The sequence below is a fragment of the Chrysochloris asiatica genome, unplaced genomic scaffold (genome assembly GCF_000296735.1).
Source record: "Chrysochloris asiatica unplaced genomic scaffold, ChrAsi1.0 scaffold00327, whole genome shotgun sequence".
NCBI classification, from domain to species: Eukaryota; Metazoa; Chordata; class Mammalia; order Afrosoricida; family Chrysochloridae; genus Chrysochloris; species Chrysochloris asiatica.
Genome location: NW_006408845.1, coordinates 1665453 through 1689015, shown reverse-complemented (window position 1 = coordinate 1689015; position 23563 = coordinate 1665453). Strand labels below are relative to the sequence as shown.

Here is a 23563-nt window from a genome sequence, read left to right as displayed (position 1 = left end):
AAAACTGCCACCCAAGAATCCTCTACCCAGCAAAGCTGTCAATCAAATATGATGGTGTAATCAAAACATTCCAGGATAAACAGAAGCTAAGGGATTTTGCTAAAGCCAACCCTGCTATGAAAAACATCCTAAAGGAAGTTTGGTGGACTGAGAACCAAGAAAACACAACAACTACAGAATGACGTACATGCATGGTAGCATCAACCTGAACTCAGTCGACAAATGGAAGAGTCAAGAACAGAATAAAATTATACGAACTGTGAATCTGGAAGGTAAGTCTATGATCAAAACAATTACAATGTGAAAAAAGGTAAACACAGAGGAACAGAGATCCTGGTGGTGACAGGGTCACGTAGATTACAGGATAAAATAGACTGTCTTCAATGGAGGGAAGAGTTAATGGAATATAAGGTAACTACAACAGTGGGGTTGGGTGAGGGGTTTAGTTTGGGTGTTGGGGAGGGAAATACAAGAAGGGAGTGGAGGTGGAAGAACAAGATAGATAGGGGAACACTGAGGTTTGCATGGCCTAAGTAGGACAGATGTAAATAGTGATGAATGCTTAACCTTGGAACAACAGGGCTCTGTGATACAGGGATCTAGGCAAAGTTTGAAGAGAGGAATTAATACTAAAATGCTTGACTATCTTATGAGTATTGGTTTCCCTTGCCTACTATTGTAAAATAGACACTTGAGTAGAATAAAAAGGAATGTTGGGAAACATGATTAGAGAAAATGTGTAAGCCCATCTTCAGTCTATAACTGATTGGAATACCTAAAAGGGGTTCTAGAACTTGCCCAGTGAAATAGGCCTCTTGCAAAGCCTTTGCAGAGTATAGGAACTTAGGTGGGATCCTGAGTTCCATCCAGAACCTTCTGAGGTGACACATTCCCACTAGCAAGGACAAGCAGACCAACCGAGAACAGCTAGAGCAACAGAAGATACATCTTCAAAGAAAGAGCATCAGGAAAAAACCCAAAACAAAAATGTCAGCATAACTGGCTAGTATAAGACTAAGCAAGCTGTTCTCCAGGAAACCATCAAGACAAGCAATCAAATTCCTTCAGGACAAACTCAAAGGGAGCACATGATCAGTCATGTAAGCTTGCTGGTGACCACATTGGTCTACTGGTGAGTGAAAAGAGGGGGAAAGTCTGCAGTGAAGAAATGGGCTGAGTTTAACAACAGTCCATTGACTCCTGTTACCTGGAAATGGGAAGGAGAAGGGGAAGGGCTGGTTGGTCAAAAGTGTAGTGAGACATCGGGACACTTGAGCCCATGAACAAGGACATAGCCACAGAGGGCTAGAGCTGAGAGTGAAGTATCCAGCTGATACAAAGTTAGGGGAGATGCACAAGAACACCCAAACTTGCAGACAGTACCCATTTGACCTAGCCTCGATGGCTTGATAATCAGAATTTAACTGTTGTTGTTAGGTGCCATTACCAACTCAAAGCAACCTTATGCACAGCAGAACAAAACACTTGCCCATTCCTGTGCCAACCTCACTATTGTTGCCACGCTTGAGCACATTGATGCTGCCACTTGGCCAATCCATCTTGCTGGGGGTCTTCCTCTTTTTCTCTGACCCTCCACCCTACCAAACATGATATCCTTCTCCAGCCACTGGTTCCTCCTGTAGTATGAGTGACCAAGTTTAGCCATCCTGGCCTCCCAAGGAGCACTCTGGCTGCACGTCTTCCAACACAGATCTGTTGGTTGTTTTGGTGGGCCATGGTACTTTCAATATTCTCCAACACCATAACTCAAAAGCAACAATTCTGCTACAGTCTTCCTTAATCACTGTCCAGCTTTTGCATGCGTATGACGTTATTGAAAATACCATAGGTTAAGTCAGGTGTACCTTAGTCTTCAAGCTGATACCAATTAGAGTAGAGGAAGATTTAAACAAAAAAAAAATTTTTTTTTTTTTAATAAAGGAAACAAGGGTAAATTGCTACAGTTTGAGGAACCTGACCTATACTCATGGAGGTAGTAACTCTAAATACCAACAGAGAGGGAAGGAATCTTCACGTCAAGTTTCAATGCTATTCCCTGTGTATGTAGGGTAGGTAGATGGGGACGGGCAACTTAGACATTGGCTACCTAAAATGAGGGGGCAATAAAGGCACAAAGTGACTGGCTTACAAGTTTTCTAGAGGGATTATAGTTTAAGAGTGTGGAGGTTGGCTGGGGAGGGAGAAAGAGTCCTCATTGAATAGTTTTCTCCTTGTCTAGATGGGTCTGATTGAAAGAGATGGGGATACGATTTGTATAATTCAGTAATGAATAATTTGTCAGCATGACTCATTGCTACTGTCAGAATTGTAAAGGTAGAAATTTTGTAACAAAAATGGGAGTGGCTAATCTTACAGTCCAGAAACGGAGGACCCTAGGACCATCAAGGGAGAAGCACTTAAGCGGATGCGGGACCTTATCCAGAGAAGCAGCAACATCAGAGACTGAGGCAGAGATGGGGTCATGGAGATGGGTAGCGGCTGAGGACTCTAGGTTCATGGAAGGAGAGGGACTAAGAGCTGCTGGTCAGGAAGCTGACTTGTAGAATGTGCCCTTTAGAGGTGTAAATGACTATATATGCCTGAGTGTTGTTTGTTTTGTTTCAGTTTGTTTTTTTACAAAGCTAAAGTTGATGGAGAGAAATACTGTTAACTATGGTACATGGAGGGAATTATAATCCTTGTAATGAAACAAGGTATATGATTTGTTCAGTATAAAACTGATGATGTGCCCTATAAACTTTCATTCAATCCACAATAAAAACCTTTAAAACAAAAAGCTATCAGATCGCTAACTCAGGGCACAGTAGGTGCTATAGGTATTTTCTTTGTCATCACCCTAAAAGAAAATAACAGGAATTACTAACTCTACGTGTGTGCTGCTTTTGTTTGTTTTTAGGGTCCACCAAAATATACAAAATCTATTCTTAAAAAGGGAGACAAAACCAACTTTCCCAAAAAGGGAGATGTTGTTCACTGTTGGTACACAGGAACGCTTCAGGACGGAACTGTTTTTGATACTAATATTCAAACAAGTAAGTCTGAATATAATCTTTCCTTTTTAACTTCAAGACAGTGCAGAGTATTTCTGTAATAGTTAAGTGGTTGACAAGTGCTTTTTTCTTGGCTGTCACCTACTTTCTACCAGAAGTTGTTTACACTGAAACAGGTCTTCAGTTTTTTCTACGCTGACTGAGTTACTAAACTCTAGGCCATTGGAAAGCAAAAAATAAAGAGAAGTTTAAAGCTTCCCAAAACAAAGCTTTTGTATTGTCACAGAAAAGGCATAACAGTGTGTATAGTATTAACTGTAAGGAAAATCTATTTTACAGGTTCCAAGAAGAAGAAAAATGCCAAACCTTTAAGTTTTAAGGTTGGAGTTGGCAAAGTCATCAGAGGAGTAAGTAAAGAAATGACAGTAACATGTGTGTTGTGGTATGGTGCGGTAAAGAACTAAGATTGGGAATATAGAAAACAAAAAAAAGTCTTTGGAGTCTGAAAACTCAAATTCTATTACTTGATGGCCATGTGATCTGACAGAAATTCAGTTCTCTGACCTCAGTTTCCAAATCTATAAAACAGGGACAGTACTGTCCACCTCAGGATTGTTACAAGAATAAGGAAACATAATTTTAAGGAGCTCTGGCATTACAGTACTTAACTGCTCAGTTCATAAGCAGAGTATCAGCAGTTTGAACACATCAGCCACTGCACAGGAAAAAGATGAGTGATCTGTTTCCATGAAGATTTACAGCTTTGGAAACACTGGAGTAGCTCTCTGCCCTATAGGATCACTGTGCATCAGAATTGACTGAACAGCAACAGGTTCCATTTAATATACTCGGAACAAATATTAGTTCCTCCTTTGCCTTCCCCTTTTATTACTTTTTCTTTATAAAGTAATTCTTTATCAGATTGTTTGCTAAATTTGTCACTATTTTAAGATTCTTATAATGTTAAAAAGCAGTTGAGCCACTTGATCTGGAAAGGTGGTAATAGGTATTTTACCGAAATACTGATAGATGCAGAAATTTCTATGGCCTTCTCATATCCCACAGCCTCGCCTCAAATACCAGAAAACCTTTCAAATATAAACATGCTTTCCCCCCACCTTCACATATGTTGGTGCTATAGATATGGCCAGTTATAGGAAACAGAGCTTTAGCAATAGTGTCCATTAGAGTATACCAAAGGAGGTAAAAGAACAAGGCTGATTGTCAGTTTCTCTGAACCAAATTTGCATGCTACAGTTCATAATTTGCTTTCAATTATAATTACTTTAAACATCAAATACTGGTAAATGAAATCCTTATTTAAATGGAGTTGTAAGAACTTTCAACATGTTACTCATTATACTGAGTAAGTACTAAAGCAATGGTTTCCCGGGGCGGGGGCAGCTTGCAGGGTATACCCTTTGGTTGGTTGATGATGCATGGAGGGGATTGTAATCGTGGCAGTGAAACGATACATGATAGAATGAATGTAAAACTAATGTTCTCCCATGTAAACTATCACATAATTCACAATAAAACATTTATAATAAATAAAATGGTTCCATATCCAGAGCCCAGTATAGAAGTAAAATTCTTGAAACTAAAGACTTAGTTGAGTATAAATATACCAATATGATAACTCAAAAATCCAAATCAACACTAATCTTCATGAAAGCAGACAGTCTTATCTTTCTCTTGTGGAGCATCAGTTAGCAAGCAGCCCAGTACCTATCCCACAGCTCCACAAGGGCTCTTTACCAAGGTGATAGCAACAATATATCAAGTAAAGTGATCTTTCCATTTCTATAACTCATTTGTATACAGGTAAATCTCTTCTGGTTAAGTATATTCTTAACTTCCAGTATGAGACAGGTATACCTTACATAAATTTCTAATTATACCATGAGCTTTATGTGATTGCTGTATCTCAGCAAGGTATATAGCAGTTCATTTCTGTGTGCTTCCATCACATTCATTTAACTTTTTAATAACTGGTTTGAAGATCCACATTTGGGAAGAACTAGTGGAACAACTCTAGCAGCTCTATCATTTTCATCTTATTTACCAGTGATGATTTCACTATTAATAAAAGTTTGATAATCTTAGGTCATTGTTACTTGCTGGTTTCTAGTTATGTAACAGTGTAGTGTTTTTTGGTGCCAATGACAAACTGATTTCTATAATTTATGACATGTTACAGTTTACAGATATGCTTTGATATATCGTCTGAGGAATTTGGCTATTACACTGAGAAAGTATTGCTTAACAGCCTTATTTTATTCCATAAGAACAATGGGGCCAAAGATTTAGACTAACACAATAAAACACTAAGATATTAAAAAAATTCAGTAACATAATGCATATTTTTACTACATGAACTTTACTCTTTTCTAGTATTGCATGTATTTTTTTTCAATCCTACTTTTATTTTCTGTTCTTGCCTTTAGTGGGATGAAGCACTCTTGACTATGAGTAAGGGAGAAAAGGCTCGACTAGAGATTGAACCAGAATGGGCTTATGGAAAGAAAGGACAGCCTGATGCCAAGTATCCTTTTACCTTCATAATTAAAGAAAAAACTGAAGACATCACAGATGTTGTCTAGGCTAACCTCTTGATCAATCCAGTCTAAATTTAGTCTTGACATAGATGGTTTTGTGTTAACACCGTCAATAGAGACAAACAATTGTTTAAGTAGTGTTGAATCAGTTCTGACTCACAGTGACCCTGTGTAGGGTTTCCAAGGAGCATTTGGTGGGTTTAAATACTGACCTTGCAGTTAGCAGTTCAGCGCTCATCCTACGGCACCACACCAGCCCTACATTTATACCATTGTTGTTGAGTGCCGTCAAGTCTATTCTGACTCATAGCAACCCTGCATAGGGTTTCCAAAGAGCAACTGGTGGGTTTGAACTGTAAACCTTGTGGTTCAAACTGACCTTGCCGTCAAGTGCATTATCCTACAGTGCCACACCAGGACTCCATATAGACAATAGTATTTTTTAATGGTTCACTGTTGTCAAATGTGACCTGCAATCATCTTTTAGTCAGGTTTTATTAATTTAAATCAAGACTTAAGTTTTAAATTTTCATCTTTCAAAGGCAATTCTTATTTTTTAACAGGTTTATTTCATTAAGATGCCTTATACAGACAGCTGTAGCAAGAGTATTCAGATAGAAATATGATTCTTGTTCATTTTAAAGTATAGTGTCGTTTCAGACCATTTGAGCTCGTCGGGGCGTAGGAAAGTACACCCATTGGGGATGATCATTTGTGAAACGGGTGATGCCATAACTAACTTTGTTAGTTGCCGGCCAGCCCTTCTGACTCACAGGGGTTGCATGTGTTAGAGTAGAAGTGCTTTATAGGATTTTCTTGGATGTGCTTTAAAAGCATATTGCCTGCCAGTCCTTTTCTTCTGAGTGGGTTTGAGTGCAAGCCACTTGTCATGATGACCTAGTGATCCAAGACCAACATAGTAACAAACATTAGTAAATACTACTAATGACAATATTTAATGTGATAGACCCAAAATCTGTGAACACTGATGGGGGCAAGAGGGAGGGGGAGGCTGTTTGCTGTTTTGATAAGTGCCTTCTAGTCAGTTCTGACTCAGCAACTTTGTATAGGTTTTCTGAAGATTAACTGGTGGATTTGAGCCGTCAGCCTTGCAGTCAACAGTCCAGTGCTTTATCGCATAGCACCACAATGTAGAGGTTTTATAATACCATCAGTAAACTATGAGGTAGCTTGTTTTTGGAGTCTTGGTGTAACACTGTGGGTTAATGTGCCGGACTGCAAAGTCGTTTTGAACCACAAGATGGGTGGTTCAAGTTCACCAGCCATTCCTTGAGTCGGTCCTGACCCATAGAAACTCTGTATAGGGTTTTCAAGGATGGGCTCTTGAGTTTGAGCCGCTGACCTTGCAGCTTAAAGTGACCTTTCAGTCCAGCGCTCCGCCTACAGTGTCACACCAGGACTTAGTAAATACTAAGTTGCTGTTAAATGCTGTTGATTCAGTTCCAACCCATAGCAACCTAGGGTGCCGGTGCCACACCAGGACTCAACAACATTTAATTGGAGTTCTGGTGTGGCACTGCAAGATGATGCACTGAACCACATTGTCACTGTGAGCTGCAAGGTCAGCAGTTCAAATGCACCAGCTGCTCCTCGGAAACTCTAGGGTCGGTATGAGTTGGAACCAGCTCAACAGCACTTAACAGTATCAATACTTTGTAAATTTGCAAAGGTAAGTCAGAAAGTATTGCTACTAGGGTTCTAGTTTATACATGCACATATTTATTCCAAATAAAACATGCTTAAGAATGTCTTTGATTAGTGGATGGCTGCAGACAATTTCTATCATTAATACATTTTGAGTCTCATTAGGATGTCTCCAAAATACAGGTCCAATAAAAACAGTGCCTTCCAGGAGGTATTTGTTATGTGCTATCGAGTATGTCTGACTCATAGCAACCTTGTTTAGGTTTCTGAGAACAGCTGGTAGGTTTCAACTGCCAGCCTGCAGTTAGCAGTCCAGTGCTTATCCTACAGTGCCACACTGTGACCCCCAGTTAAATTCAAGGCAGAGAGGTTAGATTATGATGGCTATTCCAGGGGTCTCCAAAAGGGTAATCGTGATAGAATATCATGAAGGACATGGGGACTTATTAAATTCTAAGAAAATTAAAAAGTCTGTTAGAAAAAAGTAAAGTTATATCGAGATTTTTTTTTTTTTTTTTTTATTAACTATTTTGACAATACCTGTTCATTCTTCACGGGTAGCAAGCACTGCCCTAGGAAAATTTCATTAGGAAACTTTACCCCATCTACCCTATAGCCCTGATACCGTCCCTTCTGACTTATGTTCCAAAAGACATTGAAAAGGAACATGATGAGTCCTCAAGAATGCCAGAACTTGTTTTGACACGTAAATTTACGAACTCAGAATTCGTCAGGAAAGGGTTAGAGAGTTCGAAACATCACCTTCAGATGTGTATGGACCTAGCTAGAAGAGACCTTATGTCGAAAATATCTTCACATTTAGATATTTTTATTTAGTAAAGGTTCTTAGGATTTTGTAGCAATGCTTTCTGACTTACTCATAAAACTGTAAATACCTTTTCTATTTCTGCATTGAGATTTGAAGATTAACTCATAGTGTGAACTCTAATCTACGATCAATAGGTTGTATGGGAAGACAATTTATAGCCATTACTGGTTTCATTCCTGTTGGACTACTTGGATCAATTAGACTTAATTTTTTTAACTTGTTCATTTTGTAAGACCTCTCTGTAGTCTCATTAGTTTATATTCAATATGAATATAATTAAGTCCCCTTTATCATCAAAATTAATAGCCAGTTGTAACATACATAAAACACAAACTTGTGTAAACTTAGCATCTTAAGATATGTAAATTTTGAATTAATGTAGTGGTGTTTGTTGCAAGATAATGTGCTGGACTGCAAGGTCAGTTTGAAGATCAAATCCATCAGCTGCTCCTCAGAAACTTTATGGCACTTAACAACAATACTCACTTATATGGAATTTTTTCTTCTTTTGAGTACTGAGTATTAGTCTTCATTCACTTAAGTGAGGGATTAATTTAGGAGTATAATGAGGCCTCCAGGTAGGAATCTAAGCTCAACTTGATCAGCCCAGATGATGATTTCCCCTTTCCATTAAAAGACATTCAAAGATAATTTTTGTTTTGCAAAGATACTTTTGAGAATTTCTAGATTACTATTCGTGGTGTGGTGTCAAGGGATAAAGCACTGGACCACAAGGTCAGTTTGAAACACAAAGTTAGAGGTTCAAACTCACCAGCCATTCCTTGGAAACCCTACATAGAGTTGCTACAAATCTGAACCGACTCAACAGCGCTTAACAATAGAGTAGTATTAAGGAACCCTGGTAATGTAGTGGGTTACATGTAAAGGCTTGTTGTCAAGTACTGTTGAGTCAGTTCTGACCCATAGCGACCCTGTATAATGAGTTTCTGAGGAGCGACTGGTGAGTTTGAACCACTGACTTTGCAGTTCAAACTCACAGCGCCACACCAGGACTCCACACTTAAAGGCTACTAACCACAAAACATGCAGTTTAAATCCACTAGCTGCTCTTGGAGAAAAATGAAGTTTTCTGCTATCAAAGATGTACAGCCTCAGAAACTCTACTGGAAGGAGATGACACTCAGTAGCAGGTTAGTATTTATTATCCTCTGAATTAACTACAAACTACCATCAGGGTTAATGACTTGTATCCAGTATGTATAATTCTAACTTTAAGGATGAGGTGAGGAAGGCAATTTTTTTTTTAAATCAAATTTACCTTGACAACGTCAACAGAATTCCACCAAATGCAAAACTCATTTTTGAAGTAGAATTAGTGGATATTGATTGAAATGGCAACAGTTCAAGGTCTAAAGACAAGGTCGGTTTGAACTTGAAGAAACTTATGTATGTAACTAATTAGAACTGGTTACTTTTGTGTTTGAGGGAGGAGTCAACTAGTAAATTCAAGGAGTTTCATTAAATCCTGTTTACTTGATGCTCAACTTTTGAGGAATGTAATCTCATTATAAATCCTTGAAGTGTTAAATATTTTACTACAACTGTAAAATATGGTTAAACGGAATTGATTTTCGTTGTATCTCATGTTATAATCTAAAAGGCTCAATACAAACTTATCCACTATCTTGAATTTGACTGATTTGTTCTGTGTTAATACATTAATGTTTTGATTAAGTTAAGCATGCACCTTCCTTATCAGACACAAGTAGCTCATAACATTGTTTAAACTGAGGATTTGTCATGGATGTGCATCTTTGAATTTTTTAAATGTATATTTCCATTTAATAATAAGACAGTGATGTTTGAGAGAAAATAGTTTCAAAACAAAGATTTTGGCATTGTACCCTGAATTCAGGGAACCTGTACTTCAAAACCAGTAAACCCTAATGATAGTAAATATGGTAAATAAAAGTTACTATTATTAGGTGACTAAAATAAATTCATAAACAATTACTGGATAAGTCTTCAATTTTATTACAAAAATGAAGATGATCAGTTTGATCAAAATGAAAGCTTGCTCAAAAGTTTTACATGAATATTCTAAATACAAAGTCTCCTGAAACAGCAATATGATTCTTCATTTTTTAAGGGATGCAAACCATTTTTTCTCATTTACAATCGAAATATTTCAAGGCATAGTATTTTAATAAATGTACATTTTTTTGCAATTAGATCCAAATTCACAACACGGAAAATTGAAACACAGAGACAAACCCACTGTCAGCAAATGTTAAAAATCAGTTTTGTTTTCTTTTTTTTTTTTAACAGGAGGAGGTAAATCCTTAACCAGCCCTTATATTTCAGAATCTTGTCCTACACTGACGTGATTTGCAGTCTGTTTTTTTTCCTAACCTTAAGGCTACAAAACTCAGTTGTAAATGCATTCAAAATTATTCTAGACCACTTAATGAAAAAATAAAAAAGATAGTTCTCCAATAAAAAGTAAATTTTATAAATGGTAGGAAATACTATCTGTGGTAACTTACTAAGTGACATTTTCTCTATTACTAAACAAATCATGTTACAGAGAAACAGGAAGACGGGTTATCAAATATGGCAAGCTTATACTTTGTTTACATCCCTGACTAAAAAATAATAGTTTCATTTTTCACACACTCCATCTGAAATTCACACATCTTCCCATCAGGTTGGAGGAGGAGGATAATACTGTCCATAATTCCAAGGATTCTGATAATTGTACTGAAAGAAAAAAGTGAACATGTTAACGTATTAGAGCTAATGAATGGCTGTATTTCATATATAAATATATAATTAAGGCACAGGTGTGGTTAAGGAAATTAAATGTGTTCACAGCTGAAGTTCAAAAGACAACAAGCATACTTGTTATCATAGCGACCCTGTTGTAAACGGTTTCCGAGAAGCATCTGGTAAGCTTGTACGGCGAACCTTGCAGTTCAAACAGCTTTGCTGTCTGGCGCATTAACCCACAGCACCACACCACAGGAATCCAACAAGAATAAAGTGCATTTTATAATCAGAACAAACAGTTTGCTAATGCATTGGACTACACAGTTGGTTTGAACCGCAAGGTCATCAGCAATTCAAGCTCATCAGTTGCTCCTCGGGAAACCCTATATAGGGTCACCGTGGGTCAGAACCTACTCGAGGGCACTCGACAACAATGTTCTTAGTATCTATGAACAAAATACTCATAATTAAGTGGACTTACTTGATACCAGGCACTATAATTATATGCAGCTTGATTTGCCTGTAAATCGCCATCAATCATCTGTGTAGATGATGAAGTTGTATCTTCTGTGTGTGCTTTCTTTTCCTCTGGTTCTTCTGATCTATAAATAAAAGATCAAAATATAAACTTTTAAAAGTCCCAGAGTTATGTACTCTAGCAATTGAATGTCATCTGTGTACATTTGTTTTCTGAAGTTTATAATTACTCTTAAATCAGTTTAATATTAGTCATTAATAATAAAAAAATTTTTATCTTAGAGGTGACATCTGATCTATAAATAAAAGATCAAAATATAAACTTTTAAAAGTCCCAGAGTTATGTACTCTAGCAATTGAACGTCATCTGTGTACATTTGTTTTCTGAAGTTTATAATTACTCTTAAATCAGTTTAATATTAGTCATTAATAATAAAAAAATTTTTATCTTAGAGGTGACATCTGAAGATGTCTTGAAAGATCTTTACTTAATGTCTTCTGTTAAGCATCCTTGATTCAGCAAGAAGTTACATACCCATTTTCTGCTTTCCTTTTTAAAGAATCTTGTTCTTTTAGGAGTGTTTGATGTTCATCATAGGCATTCAAAAGCCTGAGAAAAAAAGAAAAGCAATCCTCTAGAATACACAAAAGACATTTTTTGAAATTTTCTAAGTTGTCTCCACCTAGGGAAGCAGTAAGTGCTACAGCAGCATCCACTAATTAAACTCTGTTTACGAAGTCCAGCATACAAACTTGCTTCAATTACCGTTTCATTATATTTGCTTCAGGAAATCATGTAACTCCCCTCCCTCCAATTTTTCATCCTCTATGCATGTGGTTCAGAAGCTCTGGTAGCATAGTCGGGCTGCCATCCTCAAGGTCAGCAGCTCAAAACTACCAGCAGTTCTGCTCCCATAAAGATTTACAGCCTCAGAAACCCTGTGCAGGGTTGTTTGTTAAGAGTCAGAATCGACTACATGGTACTTAAAAACAACAACAATGCATGTGGTTCAAGTGGAGTGTGTTGTTGGTAAGAGTCGATTCGTATTCACAGTGACCTTGTATAGGGTATCCAAGGAGCCGCTGGTGGATTTGAATCACCAACCTTGCTGAACTGACTCTCTGGTTCAGGACATTATCCTGCAGCGCCATACCATAGGCCTGACCAATTACAGTGTCATTACCAAGAACACTTGGCTGCAGGCATCCACTAAATTAAAGACATGTTTGAACACTAAAAAAAATTAATAAACCTGTGCATATATGAACTGGAACCCTATTAACAATATTTTCTTGGCTTATCACATGAACTTAAAATCATATAATGACCCTACATAAGGTTTCCAAGGCTGTAAATCTTTATGAGAACAGAAAGCCTCATCTTTATCCCACACAGCAGCTAGTGGGTTTAAACGGCCAACACCTTCTGGTTAGCAGCCCAGTGCTTATCTTACACGCCACCAAGGCACCTTAAACACTTTAGAATAAACCTGTGTATGTATGAACTGGAACTCTAGTAACTACTTTTTTACTTAAATTCAAATGAGGATAAGTTTTCCTTTTACCACCATTTTAAACATATTTATAAATACAAGGACCTTTTTTTTTTTTTTTTAAATAATCATACTGCCTGGATATAATTAGCAATTTTATAGAAATGTGGTTGGTATTTTTACATATGTGTACTAAACTTTCTTGAAAGTCTGCATATGTTCATATTTGATAATTATAATAATTACCAGCAATGTAATGAGTATTCCTGAACACATGATTGTGCTCATGAGGAATCTGTACATGGACCAATATTCAAACAGAATATGGGAAAAATGAATGGTTTAAAATTAAGAAAGGTGTGTACCAGGGTTGCATTCTTTCACCATACATATTCAACCTGAGAAGCTGGGTTATAAGAAGAAAAACGTGGCATCAGGATTGGAGGAAGACTCATTAGCAACCTGCAATATGCAGATGATACAACCTTGTTTGCTAAAAGTGAGGAAGACTTGAAATATTTACTGATGAAGATCAAAGAGCACAGCCTTCGGTATGGATTGCATCTCAATGTAAAAACAAAAATCCTCACCACTGGACCAATAAACAACAGTCTTATCAATGAAAAAAAGATTGAAGTTATCATGGACTTCATTTTTCTTGGATCAACTATCAAAACTCATGGAAGGAGCAGTCAAGAAATCAAAGGACGTACTGCATTAGGCAAACCTGCTGCACAAGACCTTTTTTAAAGTGTTGAAGAGCAAAGATGTCAGCTTGAAGACTAAGGTGCACCATAACCTGTGGCGCTGTGGGTTAATGCACCAGACAACAAAGCCATTTCAACTGCAAGGTCAGTGGTTCAAGCTCACCAGTTGCTCTTAGGAAACCCTAAACAGGGTCGCTATGGGTCGGAATCGACTCAACAGCATTTAACAACAATATGCATGTGAAAGCTTGCCAGTGAATAAGGAAGACCATAGAAGAACTGATGCTTTTGAGTTACGGTGTTGAAGAATATTGAAAATGCCATAGGCAGTCAAAAGAACCAACAGATCTGTGTTAGAAGAAATGCAGCCAGAATGCTCCTTGGAGGTTAGGATAGCCAAACTTCGTCTCTCATACTTTGGACATATTGTCAGGAGGGACCAGTGGCTGGAGAAGAATATCATGTTTGGTAGGGTGGAAGGTCAGAGAAAAAGAGGAAGACCCCCCAGCAAGATGGACTGGCAAAGTGTCAGCATCAGTGAGCTCAAGCATGGCAGCGATAGTGAGGTTGGCCCAAGATCGGGTAGTGTTTTGTTCTGCTGTGCATAAGGTCGCTATGAGTCAGTACTGACTCGATGGCACCTAACAGCAATGTTCATCCCAAAACGGTCAACAGACTATAAAATTAATACCAGGCGCCTTTATTTATAAGACACCCTAGTACTGTAATGGCTTAAACGGTTGGCTATTAACTGAAAGGTTAACAGTTCAAACGTAACCAGCAGCTCCCACAAAAATTGTCAAGTTGATTCCAACTCTTAGTATAGGGTTCCCAAGGAGTAGCTTGGTGAATCTGAACCAAGAAGCTTGCAGTTAAGACTGATCTTGAAGTCCCATAGCGCCACATCAAGACTCCCCCAGTTCTACTTTGTCATATAGGTTCACTATGAGCAGAATCCTCTCCATAGCACACAACCACCACCATCTCTGGTTGAGTGTTTCATCAGCATCAAACACTTTACACTGACGAGGAATAATGCACTAGAGAACACAAGATTAGTGGTTCAAATTCAGCAGCCACTCCTAGGGTCCCTATAAAGGGTCGATAAGAGTCATAACCAACTTGAAAGCACTAAACAACAACAAAAACAATCTTATTTAATCCTTGTGGGGCGGGTGATCAGACACTTAACTACCACATGAGAAAATTTAATTTGTCACAGTGAAGAATACAAAACAATACCAGTGACAGAACTAGGAATTTAAATCAAAGTCCATTCTTGCCAATTCATTATACTGTCTATCTAGATTTCTAAGAAGTTTCCAGTTATTTTTCTTGTTTCCATTTTTCAAATTTCAACTACAACAATTTAGTCCTGATATGCAGACCCTCTATCTATACTACTAATGTGCCATCAAGTCAGTTCCAACTCATTCAAAAGAGCGGCTGGTGGGTTTGAATTGCCAGCCTTGTAGTTAGCTGTCAAATATTTATCCCAAAGTGCTACATCTGGACTCCTTACAAGGACCTAAATGGCATCTATGTGTTGGTTTCCAAGTCTATACCAAATTAAAGGTAACATATCTCTTAATCTCATTGGTCAAAACCTCCTAGCTCCAAATACTTACTTCATGTGCTTTAAACTTGGTAGAGCTAGCTTTCAAGTTGCAGCACAATCAACATTAGATTCTGTATTATCTTCAGTGCTAAACATTAAATGTACAGTACTTGTGATAATTTAGAGCACAGACTTTGAAGTAGATTCTAATCCCAATCCCACAATTTAATAGCTTCACTGTGAAAAATTAATCTAAGTCTCTTTCCTCATCTATTAAATTATCCTATTAAACTAATATATTAAATAATAAATATACCAATTTAACTGAAAAAGTTTACACAGCCATCAAATATATATACCTAATCACAGTTTCACAAAGAGACACATGTAAATTCTCAGTTTTATGGACAGAGATTTCAATGGAATCACTAAATTGAAGAAGCCACATGACACCGGATATTTGCTTACAGGATTAGAACACTGCAGTGATGTTCTGGCCACTATTTCAAACACTTGTTAACAAATTTAAATCTCAAATTTGTACTTTTCTGAAGTCCCCTAGAGAATTCTACCATTTTTAGCTTTCAGCCTTTTGTAATTCAGAAAAATGAGGCCATTAGGTTCACATCTATCCTTTTCTCCACTCTAAGAAAAAAGGGCATCTGTTTCAGGATTTACTCAGGGTTTAAACTGTTAAGTGCCATCAAGTTGGTTTGACTCATAGCCATCCTATACAGGGTTTCTGAGGCTTTAAATCTTCCTGGGCAACAAAAAGCCTCATCTGGCAGACTTGAACCATGAACCATGAACCATGTGGTTTGTACGAAAACAGTTTTGCAAGAAGGAAACCATAAGTCCTCTGTTAAGCACATATTAACAATTACAAAATCAGATTTATCCCCACCCACGTCTGAGGAAAAATTAACAACCTATACAAACATTCTTAACCTTGTTAAGTGCCGCAATGTTGGTTCCGACGCATAGAGACCCTGTATACAGTTTCTGAGGGACTGTTGAGCTTGAACCACCAAAACCTTGCAGTTCAAACTCCTGACGCATTAACCCACAGCACCACACCAGGACTCCATTTTTAAACTTAGCAGTGCATTAATTTGTACAAGTCTTCAAATTCATATCCACAAATACCAATGTTGAATTATTTGCCAATAAAAGAAAATATAATTAGATCTTACTTGTTAACATCTGAACCGAAATCTTCAAGAAATTCCACTTTTCTCTGAGAAAATGTAATTCTCATTTTAATAGGCAATGAACCATGTATAGCTTTGTCAAAACAATTTAGGATGTTTTCTTCATTTTGTTTGAGGTCACCACTATATTCCATTTCAAGTAAATTGAGGTACAACTTTGTGTTCTCCTGTGTTAAAAGCAGTATCAATAGTTATTTCTAAAATACTTTTGATTAAAGCATATATACTTTTAATGCCTTAATTCTGTCTCAATTTTTAAAAATTTAACACTGGTAACTCCTGGTAATCTTACCAACATATATCTAGAGGGGTTAAAAATACTTCTTAGCATACACTGACACATAATGACTTTATACGTATAAAGACTAACCCCCTAAGCTATGTAAATTATTAATAAATTTATACTTTATGTCCTAACTTGGCTTGCAATCACAATTAGAAATAAACTAATTATCATTAAACTTGTGTCTCAGACCCAACAATAACTGGGTATCTAAAAAATGAAAAAATTTCTATACACTTTGTCTTATATCTAATGGTACATACAAAAGGAAATACTTAGAAAAGAGAATATCTCATTGATGCAACTACTACAATACAGCCAATGGCCATGCTGTTGTTTATAAAGGGTTCTCCCAGTTTATTGTATTTAATGATCAACAAGTTTGTTGTAAAATTTACAAAGGTAGAGAAAATACAAAGTAGCACAATCTCAGAACACCTATCAAACTCAAAATTTCCCAACTGTTTAATTCAGACTAATTAGAAAAATGGAATGGCAACATCAGTTTAGAGGGACTGTTGTCTTCATTCTGTAATAAAATATATTACATACAGACCAAATCTGTCATCATAGTTGCCAAAGTAAAAAACAACGGGGTTTTTTAATGGAAAATATTCTTAGAAATTTAAATACATACTTTATCTCTTTCAATTGCTTCCCAAAGCACCTTTCTTGATTTTTGTAAGTTTTTTTGTATTTTGAAAAGATGGCGGGCCAGTTTGATAGCATAAAACGATGATTCATTATTTGATTTGGCATTCTTAATGGCATCTTGAAGCAAATATTCAGCTTCTTCCATATTTCCATGCCGTCGTTCTAAACTTACTCTTCTTAAACGGACCATTGCCAATCCTAGAACACATTCTTCAAATGTTCTCAAGATATTTCTGGCTTCATTAATATTACCTAAAAAATAGTAATTAAATGTTTAAATTTCTGAAAGACCTTTTATGCACAATGTTGGCAAATGAGCCCAGGGACTATATCCAGCTCTCTGCTAAATAAGTGACAATACAGCCCTACTCATTTTTTAAGTTATTATCAAAGGTTATTTTGCGCTATGACAGCAGAGTTGAGTAGTTACTGTCCACAAAGTGTTAAATATTTACTATCTGGCTCTTTATATAAAAATTTTTACCAACCTCTGCTTTTGTACCATCCCTAAAACTCTCAAAAGAATTTCTTCATTCTTACCCTGCTGTTCTTCAAAAGCTGCCCAAAGCATATGCACCATAGGCTTCTTTGGGAGATGAATTGTGCAAGCTCTGCTGAAGACATGCCTCACTCCTTCAATACTGTGGTTTTCCATGTACTTTGCATACTACATACAGAAACAGAGGAAATACTGAATAATTTACAGTTGAGCATGACATTAAATATGTGACAGAACGATAAAATTCTATTTTTAAACCCATTCAGCACCTTTATTGAACCACTAGACTAGTTTCTGTAAGGAAGGACGAAGAGAGGCAACGAGGTTGGCATATGCAGCAGTCAAATCTGGTTGCAAGCAGACCATCTCCTAATGCAACAGATATAGTTATATGAACAACATTCAACAGAAGTACAAAAAAGGTTAGTCACTAGATCAATGTTTATAAAAATGTATGTTTAAGAGCAAGCAATTGTCTTACCTTAATCCAAAACTCCTCATAGAGGGCACAAGATATGACACATCTTTCAAAAAGGACCACAACTCGTTCATGAGTCCCATTTTCAATTTCAAATTCTAAATATTCTTTCCAGTTTTTTAACTGTGCCTTTTCCAATGGTTTCACATGAAAATAGGGTCTTTTAATCTGTAATACAGTATGGCATGTCAATGAAAGTAAACCAACATTTAAGCATGAGTATAAATGTAAACTATCTAAAATGTAATTAAAGATTAAAGTTTTAAAATTGTAGTTCATTGTTTAAAAATAAAAATTAAATGACTTTAGCTTTATGAATTGAAGAAATAAAAGTACATTTCTGTCTACTCAGTCATTGTTATGTTCAGATAGTTATTCCTTAGTCGTATATTTTTTAATTAAACAAATACACTATACTGATACAAAGATCCAGTGGTTGCTTAAGGCCAGAATTGGGTAGAGAAATAATGATTGGGAAGTGGGGCTAAGGGAGCTTTTCGGGGTTAAAAGAAATGTTGAGAACCTCAATTGTAATTAATGTATATACATTTGCCATAATTCATTTTACTGTATACTTAAAAGGAACATCTTAAGTTATGACTATTACAAAATAAAAACACTTACACCTTCTTCAAATGTCCACCTTTTACTAACTTCATGCTCATTATAATTAAACATTTCTTGATGAATTTCAATGATTCTATGTCGCATGTTTTCTATTTCAGTAATAAGCTATGGAGGAAAAAAGAAAGCTTAAATCACAAAAGTTATATACTAAGAGTTTTAAATACATCTTTCTAACTTTTAAGTATTCGCAGATATTTTAATCTCAAAATAGTGGTGGCTTTCAAATTAACAATTTTGTATAAACTACAGTTAACAATACTAAAACTTACAACACAGTTTCCTAATAAACCACTTAAGCAATTTCATTACAGCTGCAAACCACAAAGTCATGGTTTGAACCCAAGCCTCTACACATGAAAAAGATGAGGCTTTCTGCTCTCACAAAGATGCACAGCTTTGAAAACTCTTTATCAAGGGTCACTATGAGTCAGAACTGACTCAACGACACACAACAACCAGCAGAGCAAAGCCAGCAAAATACTCCTGAGCTATTTCCAGGTGTCTCCTAGTAAAACAGATTCTCTACAATACACCCATATTTAAACCACAGCATCTAGAGTCCCCAAATTGGCCTTAGGGCCTAGTATTCAGTTTACTGTAGCGCTGTAGGATAAGCACTGGACTGCGAACCACAAAGTTGGCGGTTCAAACGTACCAGCTGCTTCTTGGAAACCCTACACAGGGTCACTATGAGTCAAACTGACTCCACATCACTTAACAACATTCACTATACTACACATGCATGGTTTCTCATGTACTAAGGAATTTTGAATAAGTCTAGTTACCTTTGCTGGATCAGTTATGTCTTCAACCCCTGATGGTAGATCATCACCAGGAGGACCATCATCACCACTATGTCCATTTACAGAAGCTAATTCCCTTCGCAGCTGAATGAACTGTTCACCAGTTAAAAGATCTCTAGGCAAGTTATTCTGTACATGTTCTTTAAATCTAAAGAAAGACAATAAAGATACAGATCTATATGTGAAGTGTAATTTTACAGCCCATTTTAGATTCCTACCACACATTACTCTTTCAGAGGAACTCTAAAAAGGAACTAAAACATCATACCCTTTTTCTCCTTATATAGTAAAGGTCTTACCTTTGTTTCAGTATTATCCTCAGACATCTTAATCTCATGATAAAATTTTCAAATTGTTACAACAAACACATCATTTCCTTCTGGTCACTGTAGTAGGATGAAGGCATGGACAGGCATGAATTCAAATCCCAGTACTGTCAGTTAAGTGACTTCAGGCATGTTTTCCCTTTCTCTAAATCTTAAGTTTACTCATCTGTAAAATAAACCAAACCCACTCCCATCGAGTCAATTCTGACTCACAGCAGGCAACCCTGGGTAGGGTTTCTGAGGCTGTAAATCATAACAGAAACAGCCTCATGTTTTCTGCTGGAATGTGGAGTGGCTGGTGGGTACAAACTGCCTGCCGACCTTGCAGATAGCAATTTAGTGCTTATCCTACACCACCACCAGAGTTCCTCCTATAAAATAGGAACTGTACAATTAAAAACAGTAATCTGCATTGTGGAAGGAACCCTGGTGACAGCGCTCAGCTGCAAACTGAAAAGTTGGCAGTTTGAACCCACCCCGTAGCTCTGTAGGAGAAAAGACCTGATGATCTGTTTCTATAAAGATTAGTCTTAGAAAACTTATGGGACAGTTCTACCCAGTCTAGTAGGATATGAGTCAAAACAGGTATGCGCTTAGCTGCAACAGGTATGCACCTGTGAGTGAGCAACAAACATTTGCTGTTGCCACTCCCAATTACCCCTCATTCAATGTGCCTGTTATCACTGAAATTGCCAATTGTCTCTTAAATGCAAAATTAAGGATACTTGGTTCATGCAAAGCAGGGGTGGGGAATCTTTTTTTCTAACAAAATTTGTAACATCATTTGAAAACCATACAAAGTTATCAACTTAAAACTTAGCCTGCTAAATTGGTAAAACATTTAATTAACTCACCCCTAATGTGATGGACTCGACAGCACTTCACAACACAGTAACAGGATGGGCAAGGAACTCTGGTAGTGTAGTGGATTATGAGCTGAGCTACTAACCGCAAGCTCAACAATTCGAATCTGCCAGCCGCTCCGCAAAAGATGTGATTTTCTGCTCCCAAAAGATTTGCAGACTCGGAAAACCTATGTAGGGTCGTTATGAGTCGAACCAACTCCACAGCAAGCAGTGTGGCGCTGTAGGATCAGTACTGGACGGCGAACCACAAGATCGGCAGTTCAAACCCACCAGCTGCTCCTCGGCAACCCTACAAAGGGTTGCTATGAGTCAGAACAGACTCGATGGCACTTAACAGCAATGTGATGACAGGAACTGCAGTTGCTTTGACAGGGCCAGGCCAAGACCAAATGATTTTATAGGCCTTATACGGCCCGTGGGCCAAATGTACCCCACCCTTGATGTACAGCTTCTAGCTTAATAATGTATTCGGTATTTAAGTTGTTTACCATACCTTACTTTTAGAACCTTATTCCTTCCTCTGGTATCTGAATTTGTACTTTCCAATTTTGACAGTTCCTCAATCTCCTTTGAGGGTTCCTCTTTCCTGCTGATGTTCTGAGCTGCTGTGCAGTTGGCTACCTGCCTCTAAATGCTAGAATTCCCAAGAATTCCACTCTCCACTTTGTTCTCACTTCTATATACTTTCTAGTCAATTTCATCAATATTCGGTTTGAAATTATACCTAAGTTACATGATGATTCCCCAAAACTGTAACTGCTGTGCAGTGTGACTTACTCTTCTAGCTATCATCTTTGTAATTCCTGCCAAATGACTGGATTGTTATGTGCCATGGAGTCGGTTCTAACTCATAGCGACCCTACACAGGGTTTCCAAGGCTATAAATGTTTATGGCAGCACAAAACCTCATCTTTCTCCCACGAACAGCTGGTAGTTTTGAACTGGTGACTGAGATTAGCACCCCAATTCGTAACTACTACGCTACCAGAGCTCCTTAGAACTTTGCAAACAGGAGGTACTTGTAACCCACTAACGGAGTTGGAAGAGTCCTGGTATGGCACTGTAGGACACTAAACTGCTAACCGCAAGGCTGGTGATTCAAACACAACTTAGGGTCCTAATACAGGGTCACTATGAGTCGGAACTGATATGACAGCACTTATCAAGGGTTTTTAATACATAAATAAGGTACATGGTTATCCACATGGGATTGCTGCTACTGTTGTTTGAGTCAGTTCAGAATCATAGTGATCCTAAAGATGGTTTTCAAGAGTGACTGCTGGTATGCACTTGACCTAGCCTCGATGGCTGGATACTCAGAACTCAACTATAGAAAGATTAAAAAAAAAACAAGTTTTGATAAAGGAAACATGGGTAAATTGCTACAATTTGATGAACTTGAACTATACTCATGGAGGTGGTGGTGGTGATGTGCCGTGGAGTCAGTTTCAACTCATAGCGACCCTGTACAGGGTTTCCGAGGCTGTAAATCTTTACGTGAGCAGAAAGCCTCACCTTTCTCCTGCACAACAGTTGGTAGTTGGCAAACTGCTGACCTTAAGGTTCGCAGCCCGATTCATAACCACTACGCTACTTGTTGTTGTTAAGTGCCGTCAAGTCGGTCCTGACCTACAGCGACACTGTACAAGGTTTCCGAGGCTGTAAATCTTTACGAGAGCAGAATGCCTCATCTTTCTCCCACGGAGCGGCTGGTAGTTTCGAACTGCTGGCCTTAAGGTTCGCAGCCCGATTTGTAACCACTATGCTACCAGAGCTCCCTCTAAATACCAACAGACACAGAAGAAGTCTTCATAATAAGTATCAATGCTATCCCTCTGTACACTGGGTAGATTGTTGTTGTTAAGTGGCGCATTAACCCACAGTACACACCAGGACTCCACACAGGTAAATAGGGATGGGCAATTTAGACACTGGCTACCTAAAATGAGGAGTCCTGGTGTGGCGCTGTGGGCTAATGCGCTGGGTCCAGCAAAGTCATTTGAGCCGTGTACACCGTCAGTGGTTCAAGCTCACTTGAAAACCCTATACAGGATTGCTATGGATGGGAACCGACTAGATGGCACTTAACAACAACAACCTAAAATGAGGGGACGATAAAGGCATGAAGTGACTAGCTTACTATGTTTCAAGGGGGAGTTTAGTTTAATAGTGTGTGGGGGAAGAAAGAGTCGCCACTGAATAGTTTTCATCTTCTCAAGATGGGTCTGGTTAAAAGAGATAGGGATAAGATTCTTATGATTCAGTAGCAACTGTTATCATGACTAATTGCAACTGTCACAATTGTAAAAGTAGTTTTGTAACAAAAAGAGGGGAGTGATTAATCTTACAGTCCAGAAACAAAGGACCCAAGGACTATCAAGGGAGAAGAGCACAAGTGGAATGAGAGACCTTATACAGAGAAGCAGCAACACCATAGATGGAAGCAGAGATGGGGACATGGAGAGAGGGAACAGCTGAGGACTCTAGATTCATGGGGCAAGAAGGACTAAGAGCTGGCAGCCAGGAGGCCAACTTATAGAAAGCGCCCTTTTAGTGTTGTAAATTATTATATATGCCTAAGTGTTTTTGTTTTTTTTTTTAAAAGAGCTAAAATGAATTAAGAGAAATACTGATATTAACTGATGGTACATGGAGGGGATTATAATCATTATAATGAAACAAGGTGTTTGATTTGTTGAATGTAAAACTGACGATCTGCCCAGTAAAGTTTCACTAAATCCACAATTAAAAAACTTAAAAAAAAAGAGTGACTGCTGGGTTTGAATTT

General features: G+C 37.6%; 2 protein-coding genes across 2 annotated transcripts in view; one reads left to right on the top strand and one right to left on the bottom strand.

Moving 5' to 3' along the window:
- Positions 1 to 9414, top strand: part of FKBP3 (FK506 binding protein 3, 25kDa) — a 19761-nt gene extending 10347 nt beyond the window's left edge. Inside the window, exons 4-7 of the mRNA XM_006875442.1 lie at positions 2918 to 3053; positions 3351 to 3418; positions 5459 to 5556; positions 9360 to 9414. Of these exons, the coding sequence (XP_006875504.1) occupies positions 2918 to 3053; positions 3351 to 3418; positions 5459 to 5556; positions 9360 to 9414 (357 nt within the window). The remainder of the gene's footprint in view (positions 1 to 2917; positions 3054 to 3350; positions 3419 to 5458; positions 5557 to 9359) is intronic.
- A 620-nt stretch (positions 9415 to 10034) lies between these two features.
- Positions 10035 to 23563, bottom strand: part of PRPF39 (pre-mRNA processing factor 39) — a 54120-nt gene continuing 40591 nt past the window's right edge. Inside the window, exons 6-14 of the mRNA XM_006875441.1 lie at positions 19566 to 19731; positions 18778 to 18885; positions 18157 to 18321; positions 17717 to 17843; positions 17160 to 17428; positions 16222 to 16406; positions 11806 to 11880; positions 11275 to 11395; positions 10035 to 10784 (exon numbers count right to left, since the gene is read on the bottom strand). Coding sequence (XP_006875503.1) covers positions 10728 to 10784; positions 11275 to 11395; positions 11806 to 11880; positions 16222 to 16406; positions 17160 to 17428; positions 17717 to 17843; positions 18157 to 18321; positions 18778 to 18885; positions 19566 to 19731 — 1273 coding nt within the window. The 3' untranslated portion in view covers positions 10035 to 10727. The remainder of the gene's footprint in view (positions 10785 to 11274; positions 11396 to 11805; positions 11881 to 16221; positions 16407 to 17159; positions 17429 to 17716; positions 17844 to 18156; positions 18322 to 18777; positions 18886 to 19565; positions 19732 to 23563) is intronic.